A 25,698-nucleotide genomic window follows, 5' to 3' on the forward strand; every position below is an offset into this window, starting at 1 on the left:
CAGTATGAGCATGCATGTGTGCATATGTGCATGTGTGTATGTATGCACCCATGTGTGTACATGCACGTGTGCAAGTGTGCATGTGAGTGCATGTGAGTGTGTATGCATGGGTGTGCACGTGTTCTGTGCATGTGTGTGCATGAGTATGAGCATGCATGTGTGCATATGTGCACGTGTACGCACGTGTGTGCATGTGAGTGCATATGTGTGCATGTGTGTCATAAGTAAAAGTAAATGAATAAACTAAAAATTAGTTTTAACATGTAACACACTTTGGACTTATTTTCTTTAATCGATTCATGTGATGTCTCAGTTGTTAAAGCCCTTGCATTGTCACTTTGCTTCTGAGTGGGGTATACAGGACAGTATGTGTGTTCTTAATATACTGGATGGAATCTTATTCCAGTTTACCTTAAATCCACTCTGCAATTACTTTTGCTATTTTCTTTACATGGTGATTTTAGATTCCCTCTGCCTGCCTCTCCTCACTTTGCCCGATTCGTTTATTAAGATTTGATTGTGATTTACTTAACGACAAACTTACCTTCCAAGTGGAAAGACACGAAAGTCAAGAAGACCACGTCCTGTGGGCCGGCCGTGATGGCATACGAGCAGTTCAAGTTGTCATCATATCGCTTTGGGTAGTTTGGAGACACGATGTAGCCCAAGGGGCCAGTGAAATTACTTCCACATCCTAAGCAGGAACACAAAAGACTATCAGAACATCTGTTCTCATGCTAATATCTACTTTGCCAGTAAAGAGAAGACTCAAATTTCCTAAAGTCTCTGGAGACATAATCCCCCGCGATACAGCAAAGGGAAGAAGCAATAACTAAGAGAAGGGACTTCTGATTTAAAAATAAATGTCGATGCAAAATAACATTATATAGTTTTTAGAAAAGGCTGCACAGTTCTATGTGATAAGTAGTAGAAATTTTAGCACCAATTAATTGCAAGTCACTTAATTGTAAGATGTTCAAGAAAGGACAAATTATAGTAAAGATTGTGTAGGGTTCATGAAGAGAAAGAAACAAAACTGAGGAAGAGTGATTTGCACCCAGCCAGCACTTTATACACTCCATGTTTTAAAAATGTCTTATTCTACTATTAGAAAACTATGTCACTGCTTGTCCTCGAGAACATCAGCAGTTAAGAAAAAGAAGGTTACAGTTGCCAATCTCTACTCTTCAGCAAATTCTCACATGAATCACTAGAATCAGAAAAAAGAGAAAACCTTTTTACCAGCGAGTGAGATTTGTTTCCATAGCACCACTCTCCAGCTAATCCACATCACTCTCTGATCTCTCAGGTATTAAAACATCTGTGCTGCCGCTGTCCACTCCCCACTGCCCCATCTATTCCGAGCTCCCCTGTCCACTCCCCACTGCCCGTCCACTCCCCACTGCCCCGTCTACTCCCCACTTCCCCGTCCACTCCCCACTGCCCCATCCTCTTCCAGCTGCTCCGTCCACTCCCCACTGCCCCGTCCTCTCCCAGCTGCTCCGTCCATTCCTCGCTGCCCATCGTCCCTGTTTGCGGGATACTGATTACGTGCTTCAACTTGGCGGGCCTGGGCCGGGGGACCGGATCCGCCCCTGGGGAGGGTGGTGGGCACGGGCGGTAGTGCCCTCCACAGCCCCCCGGGCCTGAGAAAGTGGAGCCGGATGCAGGCCCCATTTCCTCACCCCAAAGTACAACTGTCAGGAGAAGCTTGCCGGAGAAAACCGCCCCCTTTACCTTGCCCGCCCACTCCCCGTTACCAGAGCAACTCCCGCCCTCCCCGTTGCCGGAGCAACTCCCACCCTTTTCAAACGACCTCCGCGCCCTCTCAGAACCAATCCAAGCCTTTTACCCCTACAGCTAGCCCGCCCTCTAAACCGCCCTATATAAACGTGTACTCTCCCCTAATAAACGCTCTCGGCTTCATCACCTTCAAAGAAAAGCGTCCCGCCTGTTTCCTCTCGCCGCCCTCCACACCTTGCACGCCACCGCCGGGGACCTGGCCAAGTCCCCCGCCTCGCCCTCGCCTCCGGGAAAGAGCCCCCGCCGCCGGTACCCTCCGAGCAACGCCGAGAGCCGAGGGTTCAGCAACCGGCCGCCCCCCGACGCAGTAGTTGGGTTCAGCAACCGGCCGCCCCCCGACGCAGTAGACGCGACCGCACCTGTTCGTGTCTGAAATGCCTGCTTACTGCATCACCCTCGAGGTCTTCTCAGCCAATGCGTTCCTAAATAGTGCCCAGCGATTTGTGGCCACTCGTGATTCAGCCACAGAAACCTGCCAGCGCTTCTCAGGCAGGAAAACTGGTGTGTTTCCCACGAGTCCAATTCATGCAGCTGTAGAGTGGACTCGGACCCAAGCAAGGATGGGAAAGTCCAATGGTGTGTCCCCAAGAGGCTAGAAGAGGCGGTGGCTGCCCTGGGGGGCCTGCGCCCTCTCCAAGCCCCCGAGGCAGTGAGGCAGGAGGTTGTGGGCAACCGGCTGCTGCGGGACCCTGCCCCATGCTGGGGGCTCCCTGCCCAGGGACCCACATGGGATCTGTTCGTCCTTGCTGACTTTGAGGGTGAGCTCGGGTTCAGGGGTTGTATCACCCCCAGAGCCCTGCCCCTGAGGCCCCAGCCCAGCCCCCTGCCCGCGCCCAGCCCCAGGGCCCCTCAGGGCCCCTGTACTCACGGCTCACAAACGAAGCAGAGAAGCCCCGGGCAGTGCCCTCCTGCGCCTGGAACACGGCGGTGAAGGCGTTCCCCGGGGTGGCCACGGGGCCCGGAGCTGTGTCCCCACAGCCCGAGGCCAACAGGGCACCGCCAGCCTCCGTGGTCCCTGCCCACACCTGGGGGGAGGCACAAACACCATGAGCACTCACCCTGGGGGCACAGACACCGGGAACACTCACCCCAGGGGCACAGACGCCGGGAGCACTCAGCCCGGGGGCACCGACACCCTGAGCACTCACCCCGGGGGCACAGACACCAGGAGCACTCACCTTACCTGGGGGCCCAGACACCGGGAGCACTCACCCTGGAGGCACAGACACCAGGAGCACTCAGCCCGGGGGCACAGACACCCTGAGCACTCACCCCAGGGGCACAGACACCGGGAACACTCACCTTACCCGGGGGCACAGACACTGGGAGCACTCACCCCGGGGGCACAGACACCGGGAGCACTCACCCTGGAGGCACAGACACCCTGAGCACTCACCCCGGGGGCACAGACGCCCTGAGCACTCATCCCGGGGGCACAGACACCGGGAGCACTCACCCGGGGGCACAGACACCCTGAGCACTCACCCCAGGGGCACAGACACCGGGAACACTCACCTTACCCGGGGGCACAGACACCGGGAGCACTCACCCCAGGGGCACAGATGCCGGGAGCACTCACCCCGGGGGCACAGACGCCCTGAGCACTCATCCCTGGGGCACAGACACCGGGAGCACTCACCCGGGGGCACAGACACCCTGAGCACTCACCCCGGGGGCACAGACACCAGGAGCACTCAGCCCAGGGGCACAGATGCCGGGAGCACTCACCCCGGGGGCACAGACGCCCTGAGCACTCACCCCGGGGGCACAGACACCAGGAGCACTCAGCCCGGCCCCAGCCTGAGGCGCTCTGTCTTGGAGAGGGAGCGATGGGCACAGGCTGCAGGACGCCTGACCGCAGAAGACCCCTGTCCGGGTGCGTCCCCAGGAGCAGCACAAGCAGCTGCGTCCCAGTGGCCCATCGTCCCTGCACCTCCCAGGGGGCTGCGCCCCGTTTTGCTCAGCTGGGCAGGGCCTCTCCTCACTCCCGTCCAGCCTCCTCGGAACTCTTCCCGGTGGTCCTGACCTGCGGAGCCGCCGGGCGCAGGAGGACGTGGGGCGGAGCAACCCCCACCCCTGCCCTGAGGGCGCAGCAGGGGAGGGGCGGCCAGGACGCTGCGGACGTGGCACCTCAGGGGGCTAGGGGGAAGGCAGGCGACCCCGAGGACAGCCTGGAGGGACCGCCGGGCTTCGTGCGGGAGCTTCCTGAAGAGCCCGTGTCCGGGCCGGGTGGCTGCTCCCCTGCCCACCCGCAACGGGGCACGGCCCCGGGGCCCCACGCTCCCCACCGCAGCGGTCTGCTGTCCCTCACGGGTGCATGCACAGGTGTGAAGACGCTTTCCTCCTCCTCGGGTGTGTTCACAGCCCGACCATCGTCTTCCGTGGGAAGTGTCTTCCCGTCTGCCGCACGTACTCCACTTGGGCTGTCTCTGCACCGGTGAGCTTGAGAGCTCTTCATGCATCTGTGGAGTCATCCGTGGCTTGTAAATACTTCCCCCAGTCCGTAGCTTTTTCTTCATCCTCGTCACATGGGCTTTCACTAAGCAAAAGTTATTTTTTGGGGGGTGGGGGGTGTAATTTATCAATTTTTCCTTTTATGGGTCGTTCTTTTGGTATCTAGCCCAAGAGCTTCTCTCTATATTCCAAAGATGTTCTACTACTTTATTTCTAACAACTTATAGTTTTATATTTAAATCAAGTTTATGATCCATTTTGAGTTAATTTTGTACAAGGTATGAGGTTTAGGTTGAGACTCTTTATTTTTGCCTATGGATATTCAATTGCTCCAGCACCTCTTGTTGAAAAGACTGTCCTTCCCCCATTGAATTCCTTTTGTGTCTTTGTCAAAAATCAGACAAGCCTGTTTGTGTGGGGCCATTGCAGGGTTCTCTATTCTGTCCCTTTGATCCTGTGCCTGTCCCTTGGCCAACACCACACTAACTACATAGGAAGCCTAGGTGTAGAGTAAGGTAAGGTGATCCCTCCCTCTTTATTCTTCTCTCAAAGATCGTTTTAGGAATTAAAGGGCCTGTGACTTTGATTGTAAATTTTAGAAAAAGCTTGTCTGTGTCTACAAAAGGCTGTGCTGAGATGTTGACAGGAATTAAATGTATACGTCAACTGGGGAGAACTGACACTTAGTACGTGAAACCTCCTGGTCCAGGAACATGGTGGGTCTCTCCAATTGCTCAGGTCTTCTTTGGTTTCTTTCCTCAGCATTTTGTAATTCTCAGCACATGGATCACGTACATGTTTTATTAAGTACATACCTCAGTACTTCATTTTCTTTGGAGCCCTTGTATGTGATATATTCTTAATTTCAGCTTCTGCCCGTTTTTTGCTAGTTCGTAGAAATGTGGTTGATTTCTGCATGTTATTCTTACATCCTGTGACCTTGCTGAACTCATTTATTAATTATAGGAGTTACTTTGTAGATTCATTAGGATTGCCTATTGAAACAATCAGTCATCTGAAATAGAGATAGTTTTATTTCTTCCCTTTATTTAGGATCATTATGCCCTCCTGGTAGATTGTTTCTTTTATCATTTAACAGCCCTCCTTCTCTGTAATAATTTTTTATGCTCTGAAACCTATTTTATCAGATATTAATATAACTCATCTTACTTTATTTTGCTCTATTTTATCAGGTATTAATATAGGCACTGCTGCTTTTTTCCCTGATTGTTTGCATGGCATATCTTTTCCCCTCCTTTTACTTCCAAACAACAAAGTCACTGACTTTGAAAAGAGTTTCTTACAAGCAGCATATCATGGATCGTGTTTTGGCTCTGCAAATCTCTATCTTTTGATTCGTGTAAGCAGAACTTTTACAATTAGAGTGTTATTCATACATTTCTGCTTAAGTCTGTCATTTTATTATTTGTTTTCTACATGCTTCTGCTTCTCTTTCCTTGACTTCCTGAGGGCTGCCTGAGCATGTTTCAGGATTGCATCCTGATGGATGGAGGGTGTGTGCACGTGTCTCTCTTTTCACAGCTTTTGTCTTGGTTGCTCTGGTGGCTGCGATGTGCTTCTACGACACAACTGTTCACTGGCGGTGACGTTTGAGCAGTCCGAGTGATGTGGAAGCTTACCGTCCACATCAGTCCCTCTACCTTCCCCACTTACCACAGCACCGTCGTCAGGGTCAGAGGGGCTGTCACTTCCGTTTCAACTGACAAACATTGTTCATAAAATTTATGCAGAAAAGGAAATTCCACTGTGTGTACCTAAATTTTTGGTCCTTCTGTTCTTTCCTCGTCCTTCCTGATGCTCGTTTCCTTCACCATTTCATTTCCAGTTGAGGAACTTCTCTTAGATGAACTCTGAAAGTACGTCCGCCAGCAGTAATTCCTTTTAGTTTTCCGTTGTATGAGAATTATTTTATTTACCCTTCATTCCTGAAGGACAGTTTTTCCTAAGTGTAAGTTTGACAGTTCTTTAATTTCAGCCTTTGAGAAATACTGTGTCACTTACTTCTTGTCTCCAAGGTTTCAGATGAGAAACCTGCTTCCACCCAAGTTAGCAATCTCACACAGGTACTCTCCATCCTTGCCGCCAGTTTCCAAGATGTTCCATTGGCCGTTAGTGTCAGAGTTCAATTTTCATGTCCCTTGGCTCGAGCTTCTTTGGGTTTATTCTATTTGGGGCTCACGCAGCTTCTTGAATCTGAGGCTTGTCTTACCAAATTTGGAAACTTTTCAGCCATTATTTCTAGGAACACTCTCGCAGCTCCACTCTCTCCCCCTCTGGGACCCCAGTGAGAGGAACGCTGGATCTTTGGTTATTTTCCCACAGGTCCCAGAGGCCCTGTTCATTTTTTCTTTTCAGTCTATTTTCTCTCTGTTGTTCAGATTGGGTGAATTCTACTGTTTTGTTCTCAAGTTCACTGATTCTATCCTCTATTATCTCCATTCTACTTCTGAGCCCAACGGGCCAGTTTTCTTTAGTTCTATAGTAATTTTATTCTTTACTTCTATAGTTGCCATTTAGTTCTTTGTCCTAACTTCTATTTCTTTGTCGAGGTTTTCTGTTTTTTTTTCTTTATTCAAAGAGAATTTGTCAGGGATTGTTGAAGCATTTTTATGATGACTATTTTAACTTACTTGTCAGATAATTCCGGCATCTGCTTTATCTCAGCATAGACATCAGTTGATTGTCTTTCCTCATTCAAGCTGTGACATTCCTGGTTCTCGGACTGATGGGTGATTTCCAGTGGTACCTTGGACATTTTGTTCATACGTTAGGGAGACTCTGGGCCTATCAAATCTTCCATTTTAGAGGACAGCTTGTTCATCGTCAGCATGTGGTTCTCTGCACACCTCTGCGGGTGTCTGGTTTTCAGAGCTTCGTGGTATTATTTTGGTCTGCTTTATCTATCTGCCGGTGCTGCCTGAGGGGAGGAAGGGGTTCCCGGGGCTGGGCTGAGGTGCATTTCTCGGTCTGAGGGGTCTGTGTGACGGGTCCCCCACGAGTGCCCCCGGCTGTCTCTGGGCAGGAGAACAGCATCTCGGGCCAGGGGGACAGAGAGGCTTCTTCGACAGAGTCGCCTGCTGGGCTGCACCCTTCTGCCCACTTGTCCATCCGTCCACTTGCTCCATGGCCTGTGGGTAGGGGTTGGAGGGCAGCGTAGGTATGAAGAGCTTCCCAGGTGGACACCTACATGGCTGGGTCCCTGGTTCTGATCACTCACCTCTGTCTCTCCGGGGAAATGGGGGTCTCAGGCCTGGTGGGGAAGAGCGTGCTTCCCGGGGCCTCTTGCTCTTGCCAGGGTTCCCTGCGGCCCCTTGCTGGAGGTGCCCAGCTTGCCGAGGTTGTGGGATGGAGGTAATGAGCACAGCCTCCTGCTGCGGGTAAGGGCTGGGAAGTGCCAGGACAGAGTGGCCTCCTCCCGTTGATGAGGACGGCGGCTCGGCAGCCTGGGGCCCAGCCAGCCAGGGCCTCGCTCCAGCTCTCAGGGCCCCTTCTGGCGTCTCCTGCGTCTTCGGGGATCGCAGATGTGCTCAGCAGGGAAGGCCAGGAAATGGCCTGCGCCATCTTGTCTGGACTGAAGGCTTCCACCCAAGTAACTTCTCAGACTCCACGTTAACAGCTGGAAGACTTGCTGATATAAATTTGATGTCAACTCATTCCACAGGAAGAGAATTCATTTATTTCATGGTAAAAGCAATTAGGGAAAGCATATACTGAATGTTTTGTGAGATACACATTTCATGTAGGTAAGGGATTTTCATTTAAGCAGCGAGCATGGATCAATGAGGGAAAACAATTCGAGAGACGATGTAAACTAATAATGGCATTCATGCAGCAGAAGCTGCTGCCCTCCTCAGGTGGTCTACTGTCCAACCACCGAGCAGCCTTTACGTCGTCCCGCCTCTGAGGCCTAAGGCAGCCCTTCCGGAGCAGAACGCACCCCCACGGTTGTGCAGCTGTGTGTCATCAGCAAGAACAGGTGTGGCTGGAGCCCATTCTTCCCACTGAGGGGCAACCGGCCCAGGAGCGTGCGCACGACGGCACCGGGGAGTGAGGGAGCCTTTGCCCGTCGGGGCCGTGAGGCGGGGAAGTGGTGCATCAAGGTCCACGAGTGCAAGCCGTGACCTGGACAAAGAGCGCCTGGCGCCTGCACCCTCCGGAGGCTTACACGGCCCCTGCGGTCTCGTCAGCCGGTGGCTCTTCAGGCCCAAAACGAGGGCTGGCGCTAGCTGCAACTCCAAGTCTCTGTCATTTTAGAGCACAGAGTTGTGCCTGTGAAGGTGCCTTTAATCCCAAGGGCATTTGTCTGTGAGTTTCTATCAGCAAAAGGAGGCGGAGGCGGAGGAGGGGAGAGGGGAGGAGGAGGAGATGACAATGAAGATGATGGCAATGACGATTAAAAGAAGCAAACAAAAACCCAGCCTTCTCTTTTTAGTTTCCAAAGAAAGGAAGAGCTATAAATGCTCGTGAGAATTTAATTAGACCAGAAAATAATCTTAACTATGCTACTCTGCCTGTGTGTGTTAGCAAATGAAAAGTCACAGGGCAAGATACTGACAAGGATGTGTGCTGTGTTTCTGAGCTTAACTCCTAATATTTAAGTTTTCTTACTTTTCTCGTGTAAGAAAACAAAGCAGCTGTAGTGTCCCTCTCTGACTGCAGAGCAGTGAGTCAGGCCCCGCTGGGCATCCGCGTCTGGCTGGGGTTAGGTGAACAGGCACTGACCTTCACGAAGCTGCGCAGACACTGCCCGTCCCCGCTGGGGATGTGGAAGTTGCTGTCGAAGCTGATCTCCCAGTGTCTACTCTCATGGGTGATGACCGTCCAGGAGCACCTGCTGTTCTCGGGGAAATCCTGCGGCCAGCGCGGGGACTGGAGGGTGCCGTTATCCGAGTGCAGGATCCCACCACAACCTGAAAATTGTCAGGGAGAAACGCGTCACCCAGGCGTTGGAACCCAGGCGTCCAGGGCAGGGCGCTTCTCACCGTGACCCAGGCTCCTTTGGCTGACCCGAGTAGCCTTCGGGGCAGGGGCACTTGGTGACGGGAGGAGCTCGGGGCAGAGTGGCTGCCCCTGATGGCCCATCGCCCCCACGGAGCCGAGACCACAGCCGTCCACAAAGAAGCATCCACCCCGCCTGCCAACAATGGCAGAACTCTTGGTTCTTTTCCAGAATACATCATATTGTTAGCCTGGCAATGCCAAGCTCCCTATTTTATTACCACTAATACCTGAGAACACAACTCTGTACCCTTTTGTAATTTTACTCTAATATACTTGACCAGAGACAACGATGTTGAGGAGGGAAAATTCTTCCATTAAGCAACCTGGCTCATTCGCACTGAAACTGGTTGATGGATGAAAATGAACTTCATGGATAAGAAGAAGGAAAAATCTACAATTATCTTACATTATTATAATATACACGTAAGAGACGACAAAAAATATGAATTCAAAACAAAATCAAGTGAAATGAAAGCGCACTCCCTGCATCTTTTACTCTGAAACCTCAGAGCACTGTGGTTCACGTGAGGCTCCCTCTGCCTCCAGCGCAGAAAGCCCGACACGTCCACGGAGACCCCGGGGATAACCCCACGGGAAGACTCTCCCTGTTGTCAGTGCCACGCACTGCAGAAACCCTGAATAAAGCTTCCAATACGGTCCTTGTAGTCTTTGAGAATTTTCATGGGGTTTACACTTTTATGCACAAAAGAAAGCTACTGTTTTGAAATCAAACCTATGCTGTTTTGACCCCCAGGCAGCGCAGTTGTCCTGACGTCGCTGTCCCTCAGCGCTGTCCCGGGGGAAGCCTTCGGGGGCTCCCAGGCCTGAGGCCGCGGCCACTCGCTTTCCCGCCCGCAGCCGCCCGAGCTCCACGCGCCTCAATCCACTGGTGGCCGAGGCGCATCTTCTCTGGTGATTCCCTGGTGGGCCGCACTGTCCCGCGAGGGAGCACGGGGATGTGTGGAGCTCAGGGTCTCCCGGCTCGACTTCCTAGGTTCAAAGCCCGACTCTGCCAGTTACCCGCTGCCTGATCTGAGCAAATTCTCAACCCCCTGCCTCAGTTTCCGCCCCTGCAAGACGGAGGGGATATGTATGGTGAGTGTTTCCCAACAAAGCTGACAGGAGAGGGCATGTGTAAATATCTAGGACTGAGCCTGGTGCAGAGCACGCAGCGGGGGTGCCTGCTGAATGGCTAATAAATCTGTAAAACAGGCCACCGAGGAAAGACAACGGGCACAGAGAAGGTTCCTTTTACCGGAGGTCTGCGTGGTCCAGCTGGCGTGAAATCCACCCCGCTGCACCGAGTGATCTGCGTTGAAAGTCACCACCAGCTGGTTGGAGCCGGACTGGATGGTCTGGGGGTTTGCGTTCCCACAGTACCGCCCGATTTCGGGGGATCCGGGGGAGCCTCCATTCTGGACGGTGACCGAGTCCCAAGCACAGGTCGTGTGGGCTTCGAGGGCGAAGTCGGTGAACACAAGCTGAGGAGAGAACCGAGCGTGACGCCCTCGAACCGCAGTGTGCTGGCCCACCCGGAGGGGCTCCCCACAGAGCCTTGAATTCCGCTTCGATTTACGTAAGTTTTTAGACCTGTCCCTCATTTCACTCTCCCCTGCCCGGCTCTGCTTTCCCTCGTTGAAGGTTCTTCCGGAAGCTCTGGGCACCTTCCTCCCCCGCCACTGGGCTGGGTGGTGAAGCACATCCCGAGCGGATACTGCTCTCCGGGTGGGAGACTTCCCTGCCTACAGCTCCTCTGTGCCGGGAGAAGAGGTCTCAGCCACCCCTAGCTGCAGGCTGCAGAGACAGCGCGTGCACGCTAACAAGGGGTTCTGGGGAGCATGTGAGCGGATCAGGGTCCACTCTACACGCTTGTATTTAAAGGGCTCCACGTGCACCCGGGACCGGCTCCGCCACCCCACAGCCTTGAGAGCGCTTCTGGCCACAGGACTCACGGTGATGGTGTGGCCGGGGGGCGCGTCCAGCAGCCACGAGCAGTGCGTCAAGCTGTCGTAAGGGGCCGGGTAGTTGGGGCTCGCCAGCACGCCACTCTCACCCATCTGAATCCCGCCACAGCCTGAAACCAGAGCCTCAACACTCTAAGTAAGGAGAAGGAAAAACTCCTGCAAAGCCAAAGTAAGCAGTTCTATAGCAGTTAGCCTTCGTGATAAAAAGTAAAAGAATAACCAAGTAAATAACATCGGATAAAAGCAGAGCAAAATTGGGTGCAAGATGAGAATTAAAAAGCATAATGCTTTGAAAAAAACCAGACACAAAGGACTCCACAGTGTATGAATCCATTTACATAAAATTCAAATATAAGTAAATCTATAGAGACAGAATCAGATTAGTGGTTTTGGGGAAGGATAGAGGCATTGAGAGGTGGCTGCTAAGGAGTATGGGGTTCTTCTTTTTGGAGTAATGAAAATTGATTGTGGTGATGAAGACACAACTCTGTGATCACCTAAAGGCTGATGATGGACCACTTCGGGTGGATTTTATGGTATGTGAATGTATTTCAATAAAGCTGCCTTCTAAGAAAACATACTGCTTCCACACAGGGAAGACAGGCTCAAGTTTAATACAAAGGAGAAGGAAGACGACCCATGTCAGAAATGGGGGAGAATTACGTGTGTTTACAGCCGACGGTAACTGCATGTTGGACACAGCGAACAACACCCCGGGCCAGTGAAAACAAAGGTGAGCTCAGCACCACAGCCAGAGACTTTGCAGCTTGATGCTAAGCACATATATCCATAAATCTGTAAATGAGCTTTCAATTACACATTTGCGTAGTAAGCTGAATAACGGACACATTTCTAAAGAACGGTTTGGGCTGATGTTCTGCACAAACAATACTGCTTCTTACAGCCGGATGCTCTTCTCTCAATCTGATAAATAAAAATCAACCGGCAGATGGTTGAGTGAGCAGACTCCAGTCAGCCTCACTCCCTCCACCAAGAAGCGCCTGCCAAACTATAACCAAAGCCTTTCCCACACGCCGCCCAGCTCAGTGGGAAGAAAGGGGATCTCCCAATTCCATGGGCTGGAAGCAACCGCGAGCTCAGAGGCGTGACCCCAGACTGAACGTGTATGTCGGAGGATGAGAGTCACAGCAAGGGGCTGGGGGCAGGGTCTGAGGTTCCAGTGACCGGGCAGGAGAGACAGCGTGACCTCCGACCCCACAAAACGGTGGCTGTGACAGAGACCCTCCACGCAGCTGGGACTCAAAAGGCCTGCCGTGCCAGGTAAGGGGGACTGGACACCTCTCGTCACCCCAGGAGGCAGCAGGGGGGTGCTGTCATCTCGGGCTGAAGTGTCAGGTGCAGATCTGACATCACAGATGCAAATCCAACACAATATCCATTAATGTACACAAAACGCACATTGTGTCCAAGCAGGAAGGTTTAACAAGAGAAAAGTCTTTTGAAATAATTCACCCATTAACATATTAAACAAGGGAAAAAATAGGATCATCTGTAAAAAAGATGCAGAAAAAATCATTTGATAAAATCTAATACTCACCTATGATTAAAAAATAAGCTTTTTGTATATTAAGAATCAAATGAAATTTCTTGAATCTGATAAAGATTGTTTATTGAAAACCTAAGAGCAACCAATATATTTAAGAATGAAATGCCATAGGCATTTTTGTAAGGTCAAAACAAAATGCTGTCATTCCTTCTGTTCAGTATTATGGTAGTATTAGCCAATGGAATAAGACAACAAAAATGAATGAGACTGGAGAGTAAAAAGTACTATTGTTCACAAACTATAGGACTGTCCACATAGAAAAACTAAAGAGAACCTTCAGAAAAAATATGAAGACTAATGAGAATGCAGCAGACCCTCTGAACTAGAGGTCAGTGTATAAATATAAAAAAGAAATTCCTAGCCAACAGTAACAACCAGTTAGAAAATGTAATTTAGAAAGTCTTATCGGTGTTAGCTATAAAACTAATAGCAATCTAGAAACATATCTGACAATACATACATGAAATCTTTATGGAAGAAGTTAACAGCTCTATGTCTATTTCTATTTAAGTATAAAATGGACTTTTGTCTACTTTTGCCCGCCCACCTGTCTAATCACACATCTCACCTGTGAAGGAAAACTCCGCATGGAATCCCACATGCTCGACGCGCCCATTGGTGACAAAGTGGATCCAGACCTGAGGGTAAGGTATGACCAGTGGCATCTCAGGCTGCGAGTGTCCACAGAGTTTCCACATCAGCGGCCCGTCGGCATCCCCTGAACGAAACGTTTACAGCTTTTGAGAAATGCATGCAATGAGTCCAGGAGGAGCAGACGCTAAAGTGCCCTTCACGGTGCCACTGGCAAACATCTGGATTCTGGTTCAGCTGCAGACTTTTCACAGACATCCCCCTGCCTTTGTCAACGCCAAGGAAGGTGCCTCCCCAACAGGGAATGGGTGTCTCCAGCCCAGGTGCCACCTCATTCCGCTGGAGCTTTCACAAGGTGTCAAACATCTGATCAGAGATGGAACGTCTGAAGAACACTCAATCAAGATGCACCATCTTTAGGCAATAAGACACATAACACCCAAAGTGACAAAATACATCGCCAAGAAAAAAGTGATCATTACTTAAAACTTTTAAGATTTCCTCACTGCCTTGAATCAGTAAAAGGAAGGGAATCTTCAGTGCTGGGGCCAAGCCCTTGAGACTTGGGACCGAGTATTTTTAGGAAGATTCTTTCCACAGGGACTTAGCATTTACAGGTGCCTGCTCTCTGTCTCCTCTGACAGCCATCCTTACTGACCTCAGCAATGTCTCCAAGGCTGAGGGGCAGCGGGCAGGCTGCATCTGCCTGATGTTCTGCTTTATTCTATGTCTGTAGTTTGACCAGGTGGAGGGAGAGCAAAGCTGGTGCATTTTCTGTAAGAGGATGATGCTTCACCAAGCACCCCTCCATCCTTCTCTATCATGAAAACAAGGAAGGACTGACAGCTTTGGGGACAGCTCCCCAGATAGCATCCATGAGCTTCTCCATCGGGTGCACTGAGAAGCCCCTTTGGACCTCCAAGGCCTGAGCAGAATTCCACAGCCTCTTTGTGGATCCTGCAAACGCAGGAAACGATGGCCGCTCTGGCTGGGGAGGCGGGGGCATGTCTGGGGAAGGGGCCTTGCAGGGAGGGTAGTTGAGGTGGCCCACCAGGCTCATTAGAGCGGACAGCAGGAACCCCCGGGGGGGTCTCGTGGAGGGTCTGAGGGTCTGGTTGTAAACCCACCCACCTCACGTGGCCAGGTCTGAAGGAAGTCCTTTTGGGAAGAGTTCTGCACTGTGCACCTGCACCCTGTGGCTGGGTGACTTTAGCCCCGCTGGTGGCCCTGGGCACACTGGGGAAGTGTCCCTGCCCTGGACTCACCCCCTCGGAACTCCAGGACGTCGAGCTGACAGTCTTGGTGACTCTCCAGTTGGAAGTCCTCAAAACGAATGTAAATGGACGAATTCTCGCGGTTGGGGTTGCTGAGGGTCCATTCACAGTTCAGGTTTCTTGAGTAATTGCTGACTCCGTCGTAGCCAGGAGAAGTGAAGTTTCCTTCCGGGAAACTTGTGAGGGTCCCGCCACACACTAGGAAAACAAAAGGCGTCAGAGGAGGGGGGTCTCCACATGCAAGAGGGAGGTTATGGGGCGCAGGCCAGCCCCTCCCACACCACTGCTCTGCTTTGCTTTTCCAGACAGAGCCAGCCGGGCTGGGTGGGGGGCAGGGGTGGGCGGGGCCAGGGGCGGGGCTGTCTTCTCCTGCGAACAGGGGAGAGGGTGGGTCACAGGGTCAGAGGCAGGGACCCTGCGAGCGAGCAGCTTCTCCGTGTCACTGAGGTGGGGGCCGGCAGCAAGGCCTCCCCCATGGGCCTCATTCCTTGATGTTTCACTTAGAGGCACACCCAATACAAGGTCCCTGTGGCCTCTGATCTGCAACTTCCCCTGGACCCAGGAGCTTAACTGGGTCAGAGACTGATAACCGCGGGGCCGACCAGTTGGCTCCTTTTAACCAGGGGGTGGTGAATGCTCCTGGTGCCAATAAAATAACGTGAAGTTGTGTTTAATATTCAGTTCCACTATCCCTAAATTTCAAAACCCTTAGATAATAGCACCAACCCCAAAAGTGGGGGATACCTGAAGTTAGAGGTCACACCTGGCTGGAATTTAAAATACTCTCCATTGGAGGCAAGTGTTGCCCACTAATTTTCCCTGGAAATGTGTGTGCGGATGGACGACGAACGCAATGAAACCCAGTCTCTCCCCGATTGAACAAGCCACCCTCTGGGGTAAGGTGCCCTCCGAGAGGCTTTGTGGGATGGCGGACGGCGGCCCTGCCTGGGGGTGAGCTGGAAGCCCATCTGCCAGCGCTTTTTAAAGTTTTTAACACACAACAGCAGTTTTATTTCCGAAGCCAGGGAGCTTTTTCTGTCTGGTGGTGTCTGTCCTGCGAGGAAGGTCCTGGGTGTAGCTTCCATCACGAGAGGGGAAGTGGACGTCTCTGCCGCCGTGGGCACCTGGGCCCTGCCCGGCGTCCACTCAGGGGTGGCGACCTCCTGGCTCACCTGCATCCTCACTGGAACGGTAGGAAGCGGTGAAGCCGCCGTAGGGCCTGGACCCATCAGTGAAATAAGTGACCCTCATGGTATTTCCTGAAGATTCTACCCGGTCGCTTACATTCACGCTGCTGCACAGCTTCTCCAGCTGGGGCGAGCTGCTTCTGAGGCCGTTGAACACCTGTAGGAAAGATGGTTTAGCCGTTAGCCCCACAGCCCACGCTCCCGACGTCTCCTCGGAGGTGATCTGCCCAGTCCAGCCCTGCTGCCTTCCCAGGAACCCTGGGCTAAAATGAATTCCCTAACCGTGCAGGCTCCCATCCCGGGGCCCCGAGCCAGGTGAGAGCCCTGCTGCAGTGCCCTCCTGCCATGGGGCACACATGGAAACTGCTGCACACCTGCACCTGGGAAGGGGCCTAACGTCAGCGGAAAGTCTTCTGTGCCTCACAGAGACCAGTGGCCGGCGGCACCCCTCACCTGACGGCCGGAGAACAGAGTAACTCAACAGACCCAGGACACCTTGACAGGTGAGTTTAGAAATCAATCTCATTACAAATATAACTGTTCTCCCCTAATTACTCATGGACTGAAAACCAATTCTCTGACTAATTTTGATGTTGAGAGTACTGTACTCCAGAATATTACATAATAACTCTGGTGACGCACGTAGTCATAATAATTAGCAAAGTACTCCGTTGGTGCGTGAAACTCAGGTGAGTGTTTGCATGCCTGGTGTCCACGTTCTGAAGGATCCAGAAGACGAAACTAAAGAATAATTGACTGATTGATTGATATTCCTATTTCTAAAACGGACTTGAATGCTTCCCAAATAGAGACACTCCCTCAGCCCAGACACAGAGAGCCGCCAGGGGGGCGTGGGTAAGTCACTTGCTCGTGACGCCTGGCTCTGCGGGGGCTTCCGGCCCAAGGCGCCCCCGTCCCGCCCTTTCCCGGGACCCGCCGGCTGCTCGCCCCTCGCAGGTGCACAGGACCATCCTGCCTTCCCGGCTGAGACGCTGGGGCTGGGGAGAGCATGCGGCGGCCGCTCACGGAGCTCGAGGACAGAACTGGGACTCCATCCTCCCGGCTGTTCCAAGGCACAGACCATCGCACAAAGGACAGAGCGAGAACTTCAATCACACTGAAGCCGGGCGCGGGAAACACAGCCAGGCTCAAAAGCGATTGTCCGAAACCACAACGGACCTCACCATCTGATGCGAAGGGACGCCCCGAAACGTCCGTCAGCCAGGGAGGGTTTGGATGGAAAATGAGGGGGAGGTGGGGGTGCCTGACGATGCAGGTGGGCCCGCACAGCTCGGGGGGGGGGGGGCAGGTGCAGAAGCGTCAGAGACGAAGGCAAAGAAAACCAACAAAATGTGGAAATGGCAATCGCCAGTTCCTAGAAAAACAGAAGCGAACATGACCACAGTACGCTAACTGGCCCAGCTGTGAGAGACATTTATGTAATCTCAGTAACGCGAACACGGAGCACCAACTTAAACAGAACCCGTGACACAAGGACGGTGGGGGAGCAGAGCAGCCTCTGCCGGGGCTGTCGACAGACGACACGCGAGACCGAGAGATCCAGCCTGAGCAGGGCAGGGACAGCACCTAGAAACGACGGCAGGTGCCCGTGGAAGCAGCCAGCGGAGGGGAGGCGGGCGCCCCTGGTACCCGGGCTTCAGGGTCGGGAGAGGTGGACACAGCAGGCTCTCGGTCTGTGACGTTTCTCTAACTTGCACTACTGGCTTTTGAGACTGTGTCCTCTTTACGCTGCCCCTGTGGGACGTGAACATCCCCGGTCAGATGCCGAGGAAGCGTTACACTCAATGTGAATCAACTATGTAAACAATTTCAAGGATAAAACAATTGTTAGTATATATGTCAAGTCATGTAACTGTGTGTATAGAATTGGAAATATTTTTATATTTTATTTTTGGGGATTTCCAAATACTGTTCAAATAAGCATCCATTATATTTACGATTAGAAAAAGACTGAGTAGACAAATGTATTTATATCACATGTAATCATAAAACTTCATAAAATTACGCATCTCCAAGGAAAGGTAAGAAAATGCATCAAAATATGGTGTAGTGGGAGTGGTTAATTTATTTTTCTATTTCCTCCTTGTCTTTACATATGCATTCCATAGTAGGAAAACATGTTCCTTTAAAATAAGCAAGCTTTGTCCAAAATGTCCTGGCTCTCAAATAAAGGGAGACCTGGTAGGTTCCGTAATTTTCAATATCTGATGAAAGACAACCTGCAGTCTCAGACCCTGCACGAGCTTGCTTTTCAGGGTGGGCACGGTACGGGGCATTTCCTGCCCCGAAAGTCTCTACCCAGCAGGGGATGGCGAAGTGGAAACACGAGCTGCTCTCTCACGAGGACACGCGTGGTGCCGACACAACTGTTCAGCAGGTGTCTAGGATTCCCTGTCTCGCACCAGGCCTCAGGGTCTCCACCCCAGCGCAGGGAGCAGACCATGGCCAGACCCCAGATACAGACACGCTTGGTCTGCTGGTGCCAGGCGCTGGGAGAACCGCGGAGCCGGGGCCACGAAGAAGCGCCCTGCCAAGTTCCAGGGACTTGGCTGCACGCCGGGAGCAAAGGGGAACCCAGAAAAGACAGAGCTGGGGGGCCTGGGGGCCCGGCCGGGGCCGGGGTGGGGTCTCCCTTGGGTGAGAGGAGCCAACGGAGGTAGGGGAGGCCGTGGGGCCGGCTGGCGGCCGTGAGGTGCCCACAGGCGGTGTGAGGGAGATGCCACACACCCATTAGAGACCTGGCGGGAGCTGCTGAGCGATGCAGTGCGGCGAGTGAGGGAGAAGAGCCAGAACTGACATCGGGGCTGGAACCCGAGCCCGCACAGCAGGGAACTGCGGTTCCTGAGCTAACGGAGCCTGTGGACAGCGAGCGGGTGGGGGTCAGTCCATCACCCCACTGTTGACAGGCGCACGCGTGCACGCGGCCGCCCCGCAGCCCCCAGGGCACTCCACACCCACGGGCCCAGCTCTCTTCACCTGGGTCTCCCACGCACAGCCCCAGCCCCCGACAGAGGACGTGGTCAGGCAGGAGGACCCTCACAGGCTCAGGCCTGTGGGGTGCCCGCTGCTGGGCCCAGCCCCGCTCAGCTGCCCTGAGGGCTTGGCTCTTCTCCGTTCCTAAAATCGGTCCTGGGCACAGGCCTGACACACTGGCAGCCAACGGCTCCCAGAGCTGCTTTTTAAGGTGATCTCACAGTCACTGTGATTGTGTCTGTGCCTCGTGGGCCCCTGAACACCTCACACCACGGGCCCGCGGCCCTGGCTGCACACTCACCTCCATGTGCTCCACGTCGCAGGACGGATGCGCCGGCAGCCGCAGGTGGGTGAAAGTCAGCGTCACCCGCTGCCCCTCCGGCACCACGACCCTCCACTCGCAGGCCCGGCCGTGGGGGTTCGGGTTTGGGTAGTTGGGGGACGTGAATGTTCCCACGGGGCCCTGGAGATCCCCACCACACTCTGGAGGGAAAGAAGAACATGACAATTCCAACCAAGTCAGGATGAGCTGTCTGCCCCCCATTAAAGTACTTTTAAAAAAATCCTCCTCCTAGCCAGGACTGTCGTCCTTTTTTATCTTCACCGTGCAATGGGCTCTCAGGGAACGTGTGTGTTCCTTTCTGGCCTTGCCTCTGTGGACAGTGGCCCCTGCCAGCATTTCAATTGTCATCGTTATCTAAGGAGGACGAAGGGCAAGCAGCACAGTGACCTCAGAAGTCCAGAAGAGCTGAAGGCTGAAGCAGTTGTGCGGTTGGTTCAGACGGGATGTTTACCCCCGGCTTTTGCCTATGGTACGGCTTCCTGGCTCTCCCATGCGGGGTCTCAGGCCCGGCCTCCTTGGTAGCGCTGATCGCTGTTGGGCACTCCATTTATCGGGGTGACCACTGACCAGAGCCCACCCCCCACTGACCGGGAGGTCCAAGAAGCAGGCCTCGCGCTTCCCTCCTCCTGCAACACCAGTGCTGGGCAGCGTCCACCCAGGGCAGGGGCTCCGTGAGCCCCACACTCACCCTCGAGGCTGGATTCGAAGCGCAGTCGGAACCCCAAGGCCGTCAGGGAGCCGTCGGTGACGAACCTGACCACAGCCACGTTGCTGGTGGTGTCCACGGGGGCAGGGACGGTGCTGCCACAGAACCTGCCCAGCATGCGTCCTGCAAGTCGGGGCCGAGAGTCAGCCGGGGTGGGCAGGGGGCTCCGCTCTCACAGGGGGGCAGGGAGGCAAGGCCCTGCCCCGGGGAAGAGGCCCTCTCTTCGGGCAAAGCAGGACAGACGCAGACAGCGGGTTCAAGCCCACAAGGAGCCCTGCAACCCTGGGTTAGGCGTCCAGGCACAGGCCTGAGACGGGGAATGCAGGGTCCACCCTCAGTGCCGGGACACGCTGCCCACTCCTCCCCGCGCCTGGGGATGCCCCTGGATTACTGTGCTCGACGTGGGGGGCCAGGGAAGAGAGCCCACATGTGCCCGACCTTCCTGGAGTCCAGGAGCGTTAGAGGCTGAGTGTGAGAGTGTGTGTGTGTGTGTGCATGGAAAGAAAACCCAAACGGGGCAGGCCCAGCTCACTGACCAGGTCCAGGGCTGAGTGTCTCCTGGATCTCCACAAAGTTGTTCTCGCAGCCAGAGGAATTCTGGAGGTCAAAGCCGTCGAAGTGGATGGTGAGGTAGTGGCCCGCGGGGCCCTGGAGGCGCCACTCACACAGCAGGCCGTCGCCATAGGGTAGAGCCGGGTACCCTACGCTCTCGATGACCCCACTCTGCCCAGTCACAACTCCTCCACACGCGGCTGCAAGGGGAGCGGTTTGCTTTTGTGAGTCGCCAGCACGTCTGGAACCTTCCAGGTGCCAAGGGAATGTGAACTGAGATTTTAAAACTCTGAGAATGGTTGCTCGGTGCTCCCCTCAGCTGAACTCAGCCGTGGAGAGGAAAAAGCTGCCGGTCCCAGGGTAGGAAAGGCCGGCGCAGAAGGCCGAGCGCCGCAGAAGGCCGAGCACCGCAGGTGGGCTCCGCCTCGAGAACCACCTGTGGGGGCTGGGGTGGGACCTGCCCGTGCCGTGCTGGCTGGTGTTCTCAGGAGGGTCCTCGCTCAGTGGGAAGGGGAGGCCGGCGGTGAGGCCACTTCCAGTCCAGCTACCACTCCGTGTTTCACTGCAGAAGCTGGTGCCGCGGGGACTTGAAACTCACCATTTCATTTCATGCAATAGCTACACTAATTATGCGCAATTAAACACAATTTCCCTCCGTACACAAAACACCTGTGGTGTCAGTTAAATATCATCACAATTAGAGTTTCTTAGTTTTTGTTGTAATAAATAAATTTGGGTAGTGTCCAAATCACACCCACCAGCCACTAAATTCTACGCCTTCATGGACCATATCATAATGAATCATCAGTGTGCATATGTATTGCTAGTTATAAAAATAAAGAAATAAACACTGGGAGACATAGCTGTTTTTCCAGTGGCTGGTTTGGCCCTAGAGACTCAGAGAATAAAGAATAAAGCTCAGTTATTCTACTAATGAAGAGAAGTGCTAGCTACTGTTCTAAATGTAGTTATTAAACAAGTAGCTTTATTATTTCAGGTAATAATATACATATTTCACAGTAAGAGGGAGAAACAAAAATTTGATTTAACTGAGTATGTTTTTTCACAAACAAGTTAGAAAAAATACAAAATATTCAAGTTCATGAAACATAGTATATTATTATAATAATCAAAGAAAAAACTTAAAATGAGAAATGAGTATGGTTTTAAACAACTCTAGTCCTTATTTACCTATTTCTAGCATCAAACTAGGCCTCAGAATTGGGCACAGAGAAAGACGTCTTTATAAAGAGGGTGATTTTTAGTAAGTCTCCCATTGCCCAGAGAGGCTCATTACCTATGGAATACTTGGCCCTGAACCCCGCATGGGGGGGGCTGCCGTCCGAGCGGAACCTCAGGTGCAGGGACTCCCCCGAGGACAGCTGGGGGCTGGGCACGGACGCCCCGCACAGCCTCGCCAGAGCCGGCGCCTCCGGGTCCGCGCCGTCCCGCAGCTCGAGGAAACTGGACGTGCAGCTAAGGCGGAGAAGAAATTCTTTTATCGATAAGGGCAATTTCTTTGACCAATCTTGGTAAAAAAGACATTGCCAATTTTCCTTAAGGACATCATTAAATCATCACTTCTGTAGCATCAGGCGCTGACGGTGTCGGTTTATGCTGTGCGTCACTTCAGGAGGCCGCATAATGTTTTTGCTAATAATAGACTTTTCGGTTATTAGCTCAAGAAGAGGTTTTACATGTACCCCGCTGAAGAACATGTAGTTGCCTCCTGTATTCTGTATTAGTTTTACAAATGTAAAAGTCATCCTCAGATTAACCCCTAGGATTTTAAAACCCCAAGGTTCTTTGTTTGCCTTGACGGTTGGATCCATGTCACACGACACGGGTGAGTGATCTGCTGGCGGCTCCCGGAGCCGGGCTCACGGGCAGCCTCGGCCGGAATCCCTGTGTCCGTCAGAAGATCCACACCCACCGGTCCCGGGGAGGCGGGAAGGGGGCCCACCCTGGACTGGCTCCCCCGTGTCAGACGCTGGTGTCACGTGACACAGGTTTGCAGCAGGTGAGCAGGTATTGCGTCATGTGACGCTGAGTGTGAGGGGGCAGACAGATGCTCCTGCCCCAGAACGCTCTATCCTGGGGGAGGAGGGACGGATGACAGGTCTCAAGCAGCCCCTCGGTGTCGGCAGGGGCCGGGGTGGGGCAGGAGCCGGGGCAGGGGCCGGTGGGGCCTCCTGGGCTCCCGATGTGCTCGGCTGCTGGCTGGAGGCACCCAGCCCTCTCCCGGGTCCCCGACGCCCCCGTGGCATATGCTGGTGAGAAGAGGGGGAGGAATGGTTCCAGCACCTGACAGTCAGCTAACAGTGAGTCTGCCTAGGAGAAAGGGAATGAAGTAACCTACTTGGGCGTCTCCTCGATGCTGAACTGGTCTTCAAACTGCAGCCTCACGCGCTCCCCGGGCGGGGCGGACACGACCCAGGTGCAGTCCGCGTGCTGGGGGTAGTGGTCAGGGTGGTTTGGGGAGGCCACGTAGCCGGCAGACGCGGCGTCGTGCACGTAGATGTTGCCCCCGCAGGCTGTCGGGAAGCACAGTCACATCACCCCACCGCACTGAGGGTGCCACCTGCCGCGGCCAGTCAAAGCCGATTCCCATCATCTTGGACCCCCTATTCTGTCACTAAGCAAATCTACCCTGAATCTGCTTCTGAGGGAACTACCAGGCGTGTCACTCTCCGATCGGAAATCCTGCTGTAAGCGGGCGCCTGCAGGACGACTGGGGCAGCCTGCCGGCAGCAGAATGCATCAGTGCGGGGCCCTTCGGGAGGCGCACCCACGCTGGCCGTGACGACTTCCTCGGGGTCTCAGCAAGGAGGCAGGCAGGAGGGAGCCCAGCTCTACCTGCCCACACAGGTGACACCCGCCTGCTGCCGTTCGGCCGCCACGCGCACACCCTGGATTCTGGCATTACGCTGAACTCCGCCAACTCTTACTGCAACTGCCAGTCCTTCTGATGGCTTCAACTTCCTTGCCCCGTCTCTCTCGGACTCCCCTCGCAAAATGCCAGTTCCGTGGTCGGGGTCAATGCAATGCATTCCTGGAGACCGAAGCCAACATCCGCACCCCGAGCCAGCCCCGCTCCTTCTCCTATGGGCGCCCCAGGAACTGCCATGGACGGCGCCCGCCCCGTGCCTCCCTCCCTCCCTCCGCTCGCGGCCCGGCTCCACTTCCGAGGGAGGCCCGAGGGCACGGAGGCCCACTGCGGTGTCTCGGGGGCTCCCCTGCCGGCACCCACGTTCTGCTGCCACGTCTTGCTGCGTCTGAGGGGCCCACACGCCCTCCGGGCCGCGCCGTTTCTTGCTGCCCCTCTCCTTCCCCTGCTCACCCTCCCTCCGCTGCCCCTGCTCTCGCCACATGTCCAGGCTCAGGTCAGTTACCCTCGCCTTCCGCACCCTCGGCCCCTCTGTCGCCCCCTCCCCTCGCCAGCCCCATCAGGGCCTCCTGCCCAGGGCCCAGCACCTCACAGCCTCTAACCTACGCTCCAGCCACAGCTTCCTCCTTCCGGGCCGCCTTGGCTCCGGGGACCCCAGGCCCTCGCTCTCCTCCCCTTCCCCCCCTCCTCCGGACCCCCGCCTCCCTCCCCAGGGCTTCCCGGGCACTGCGGGGAGCCCCAGGAACCCCAGGAGGCCCTTCCCCTCCTCACCCCAAACGCTTCCTGGATGAAGGCACTGCCGGAGTCGGCCGAGGATTCCCAGCCACACATCCCCCCCGGGCCCCTCTTCTGACCTCCCGCTCGTCCCCAAAAGCCAAGGACGTTTCAGTGGGTGCAATTCAGAGATTTCAACTGATCATGTCCAAACCGGCCCAAACCACCTTCTCACCTTCTAGGACCCGGTGTGAGCAGAGGACGCATCACCTCCCCTCCTCCCACGGCCACCCACCTGCACCCACCCACCTGCTCCCACCCACCTGCGCCCACCCACCTGCTCCCACCCGTCTGCTCCCACCCACTCCCACCCACCTGCTCCCACCCACCTTCTCTCACCCAACCACCTGCTCCCACCCGCTCCCACCCGTCTGCTCCCACCCACCTTCTCTCACCCAACCACCTGCACCCACCCACCTGCTCCCACCCGTCTGCTCCCACCCACCCACCTGCTCCCACCCACCTGCACCCACACACCTGCTCCCACCCGTCTGCTCCCACCCACCTTCTCTCACCCAACCACCTGCTCCCAACCACTCCCACCCACCTGCTCCCACCCACCTGCTCCCACCCGCTCCCACCCGTCTGCTCCCACCCACCTTCTCTCACCCAACCACCTGCTCCCACCCGCTCCCACCCGTCTGCTCCCACCTACCTGCACCCACCCACCTGCTCCCACCCGCTCCCACCCACCTGCTCCCACCCACCTTCTCTCACCCACCCACCTGCTCCCACCCACTCCCACTCACCTGCTCCCACCCACCTTCTCTCACCCACCCACCTGCTCCCACCCACTCCCACTCACCTGCTCCCACCCACCTTCTCTCACCCACCCACCTGCTCCCACCCGTCTGCTCCCACCTTCTCTCACCCAACCACCTGCTCCCACCCGCTCCCACCCACCTGCTCCCACCCACCTTCTCTCACCCAACCACCTGCTCCCACCCGCTCCCACCCGTCTGCTCCCACCCACCTTCTCTCACCCACCCACCTGCTCCCACCCGCTCCCACCCACCTGCTCCCACCCACCTTCTCTCACCCACCCACCTGCTCCCACCCGCTCCCACCCGTCTGCTCCCACCCACCTTCTCTCACCCACCCACCTGCTCCCACCCGCTCCCACCCACCTGCTCCCACCCACCTTCTCTCACCCAACCACCTGCTCCCACCCGCTCCCACCCGTCTGCTCCCACCCACCTTCGCTCACCCACCCACCTGCTCCCACCCGCTCCCACCCGTCTGCTCCCACCCACCTTCGCTCACCTGCCTGCTCCCACCCAGGGGTCCTGTGAGTGGGGGACATATCACCTCCCCTCCCACCCACACTCATCCACCTTCACTACTTTATTTTTCTCCCTGATGCTTCTTACCACTTGGCAGACTATACATCTTTATTCCTCACTGAGTGGGAACTCACGCTCCAGGAGGAGAGGGGTTTTCCTTGTCACTGCTCTACCCCAGGCTGGCTCGGGAGCTGACCTGTGGGGCTCTAGGTGTCCGGGATGAACCAGTGCATGGGTCACAAACCCGGCCGTCCAGGCCCCCTCGTGCACCCCGACCTTCACGTCCACGGGCCCACA

The 25,698-nt window shown here is 54.6% G+C and overlaps 1 protein-coding gene across 1 annotated transcript in view; it reads right to left on the reverse strand.

Annotated features, from left to right (window-relative positions):
• The window catches only part of CUBN (cubilin), a 260,630-nt gene that overhangs the window by 50,111 nt on the left and 184,821 nt on the right, over window positions 1-25,698 (reverse strand). Inside the window, exons 44-56 of the mRNA XM_037837374.1 lie at window positions 22,817-22,991; window positions 21,755-21,933; window positions 20,442-20,657; window positions 19,888-20,028; window positions 19,158-19,339; window positions 15,848-16,019; window positions 14,667-14,873; window positions 13,379-13,528; window positions 11,232-11,353; window positions 10,535-10,760; window positions 9,001-9,188; window positions 2,672-2,828; window positions 545-694 (exon numbers count right to left, since the gene is read on the reverse strand). Coding sequence (XP_037693302.1) covers window positions 545-694; window positions 2,672-2,828; window positions 9,001-9,188; window positions 10,535-10,760; window positions 11,232-11,353; window positions 13,379-13,528; window positions 14,667-14,873; window positions 15,848-16,019; window positions 19,158-19,339; window positions 19,888-20,028; window positions 20,442-20,657; window positions 21,755-21,933; window positions 22,817-22,991 — 2,265 coding nt within the window. The remainder of the gene's footprint in view (window positions 1-544; window positions 695-2,671; window positions 2,829-9,000; window positions 9,189-10,534; window positions 10,761-11,231; window positions 11,354-13,378; window positions 13,529-14,666; window positions 14,874-15,847; window positions 16,020-19,157; window positions 19,340-19,887; window positions 20,029-20,441; window positions 20,658-21,754; window positions 21,934-22,816; window positions 22,992-25,698) is intronic.

This window comes from Choloepus didactylus, chromosome 5 (genome assembly GCF_015220235.1).
Source record: "Choloepus didactylus isolate mChoDid1 chromosome 5, mChoDid1.pri, whole genome shotgun sequence".
Lineage (NCBI taxonomy): Eukaryota > Metazoa > Chordata > Mammalia > Pilosa > Megalonychidae > Choloepus > Choloepus didactylus.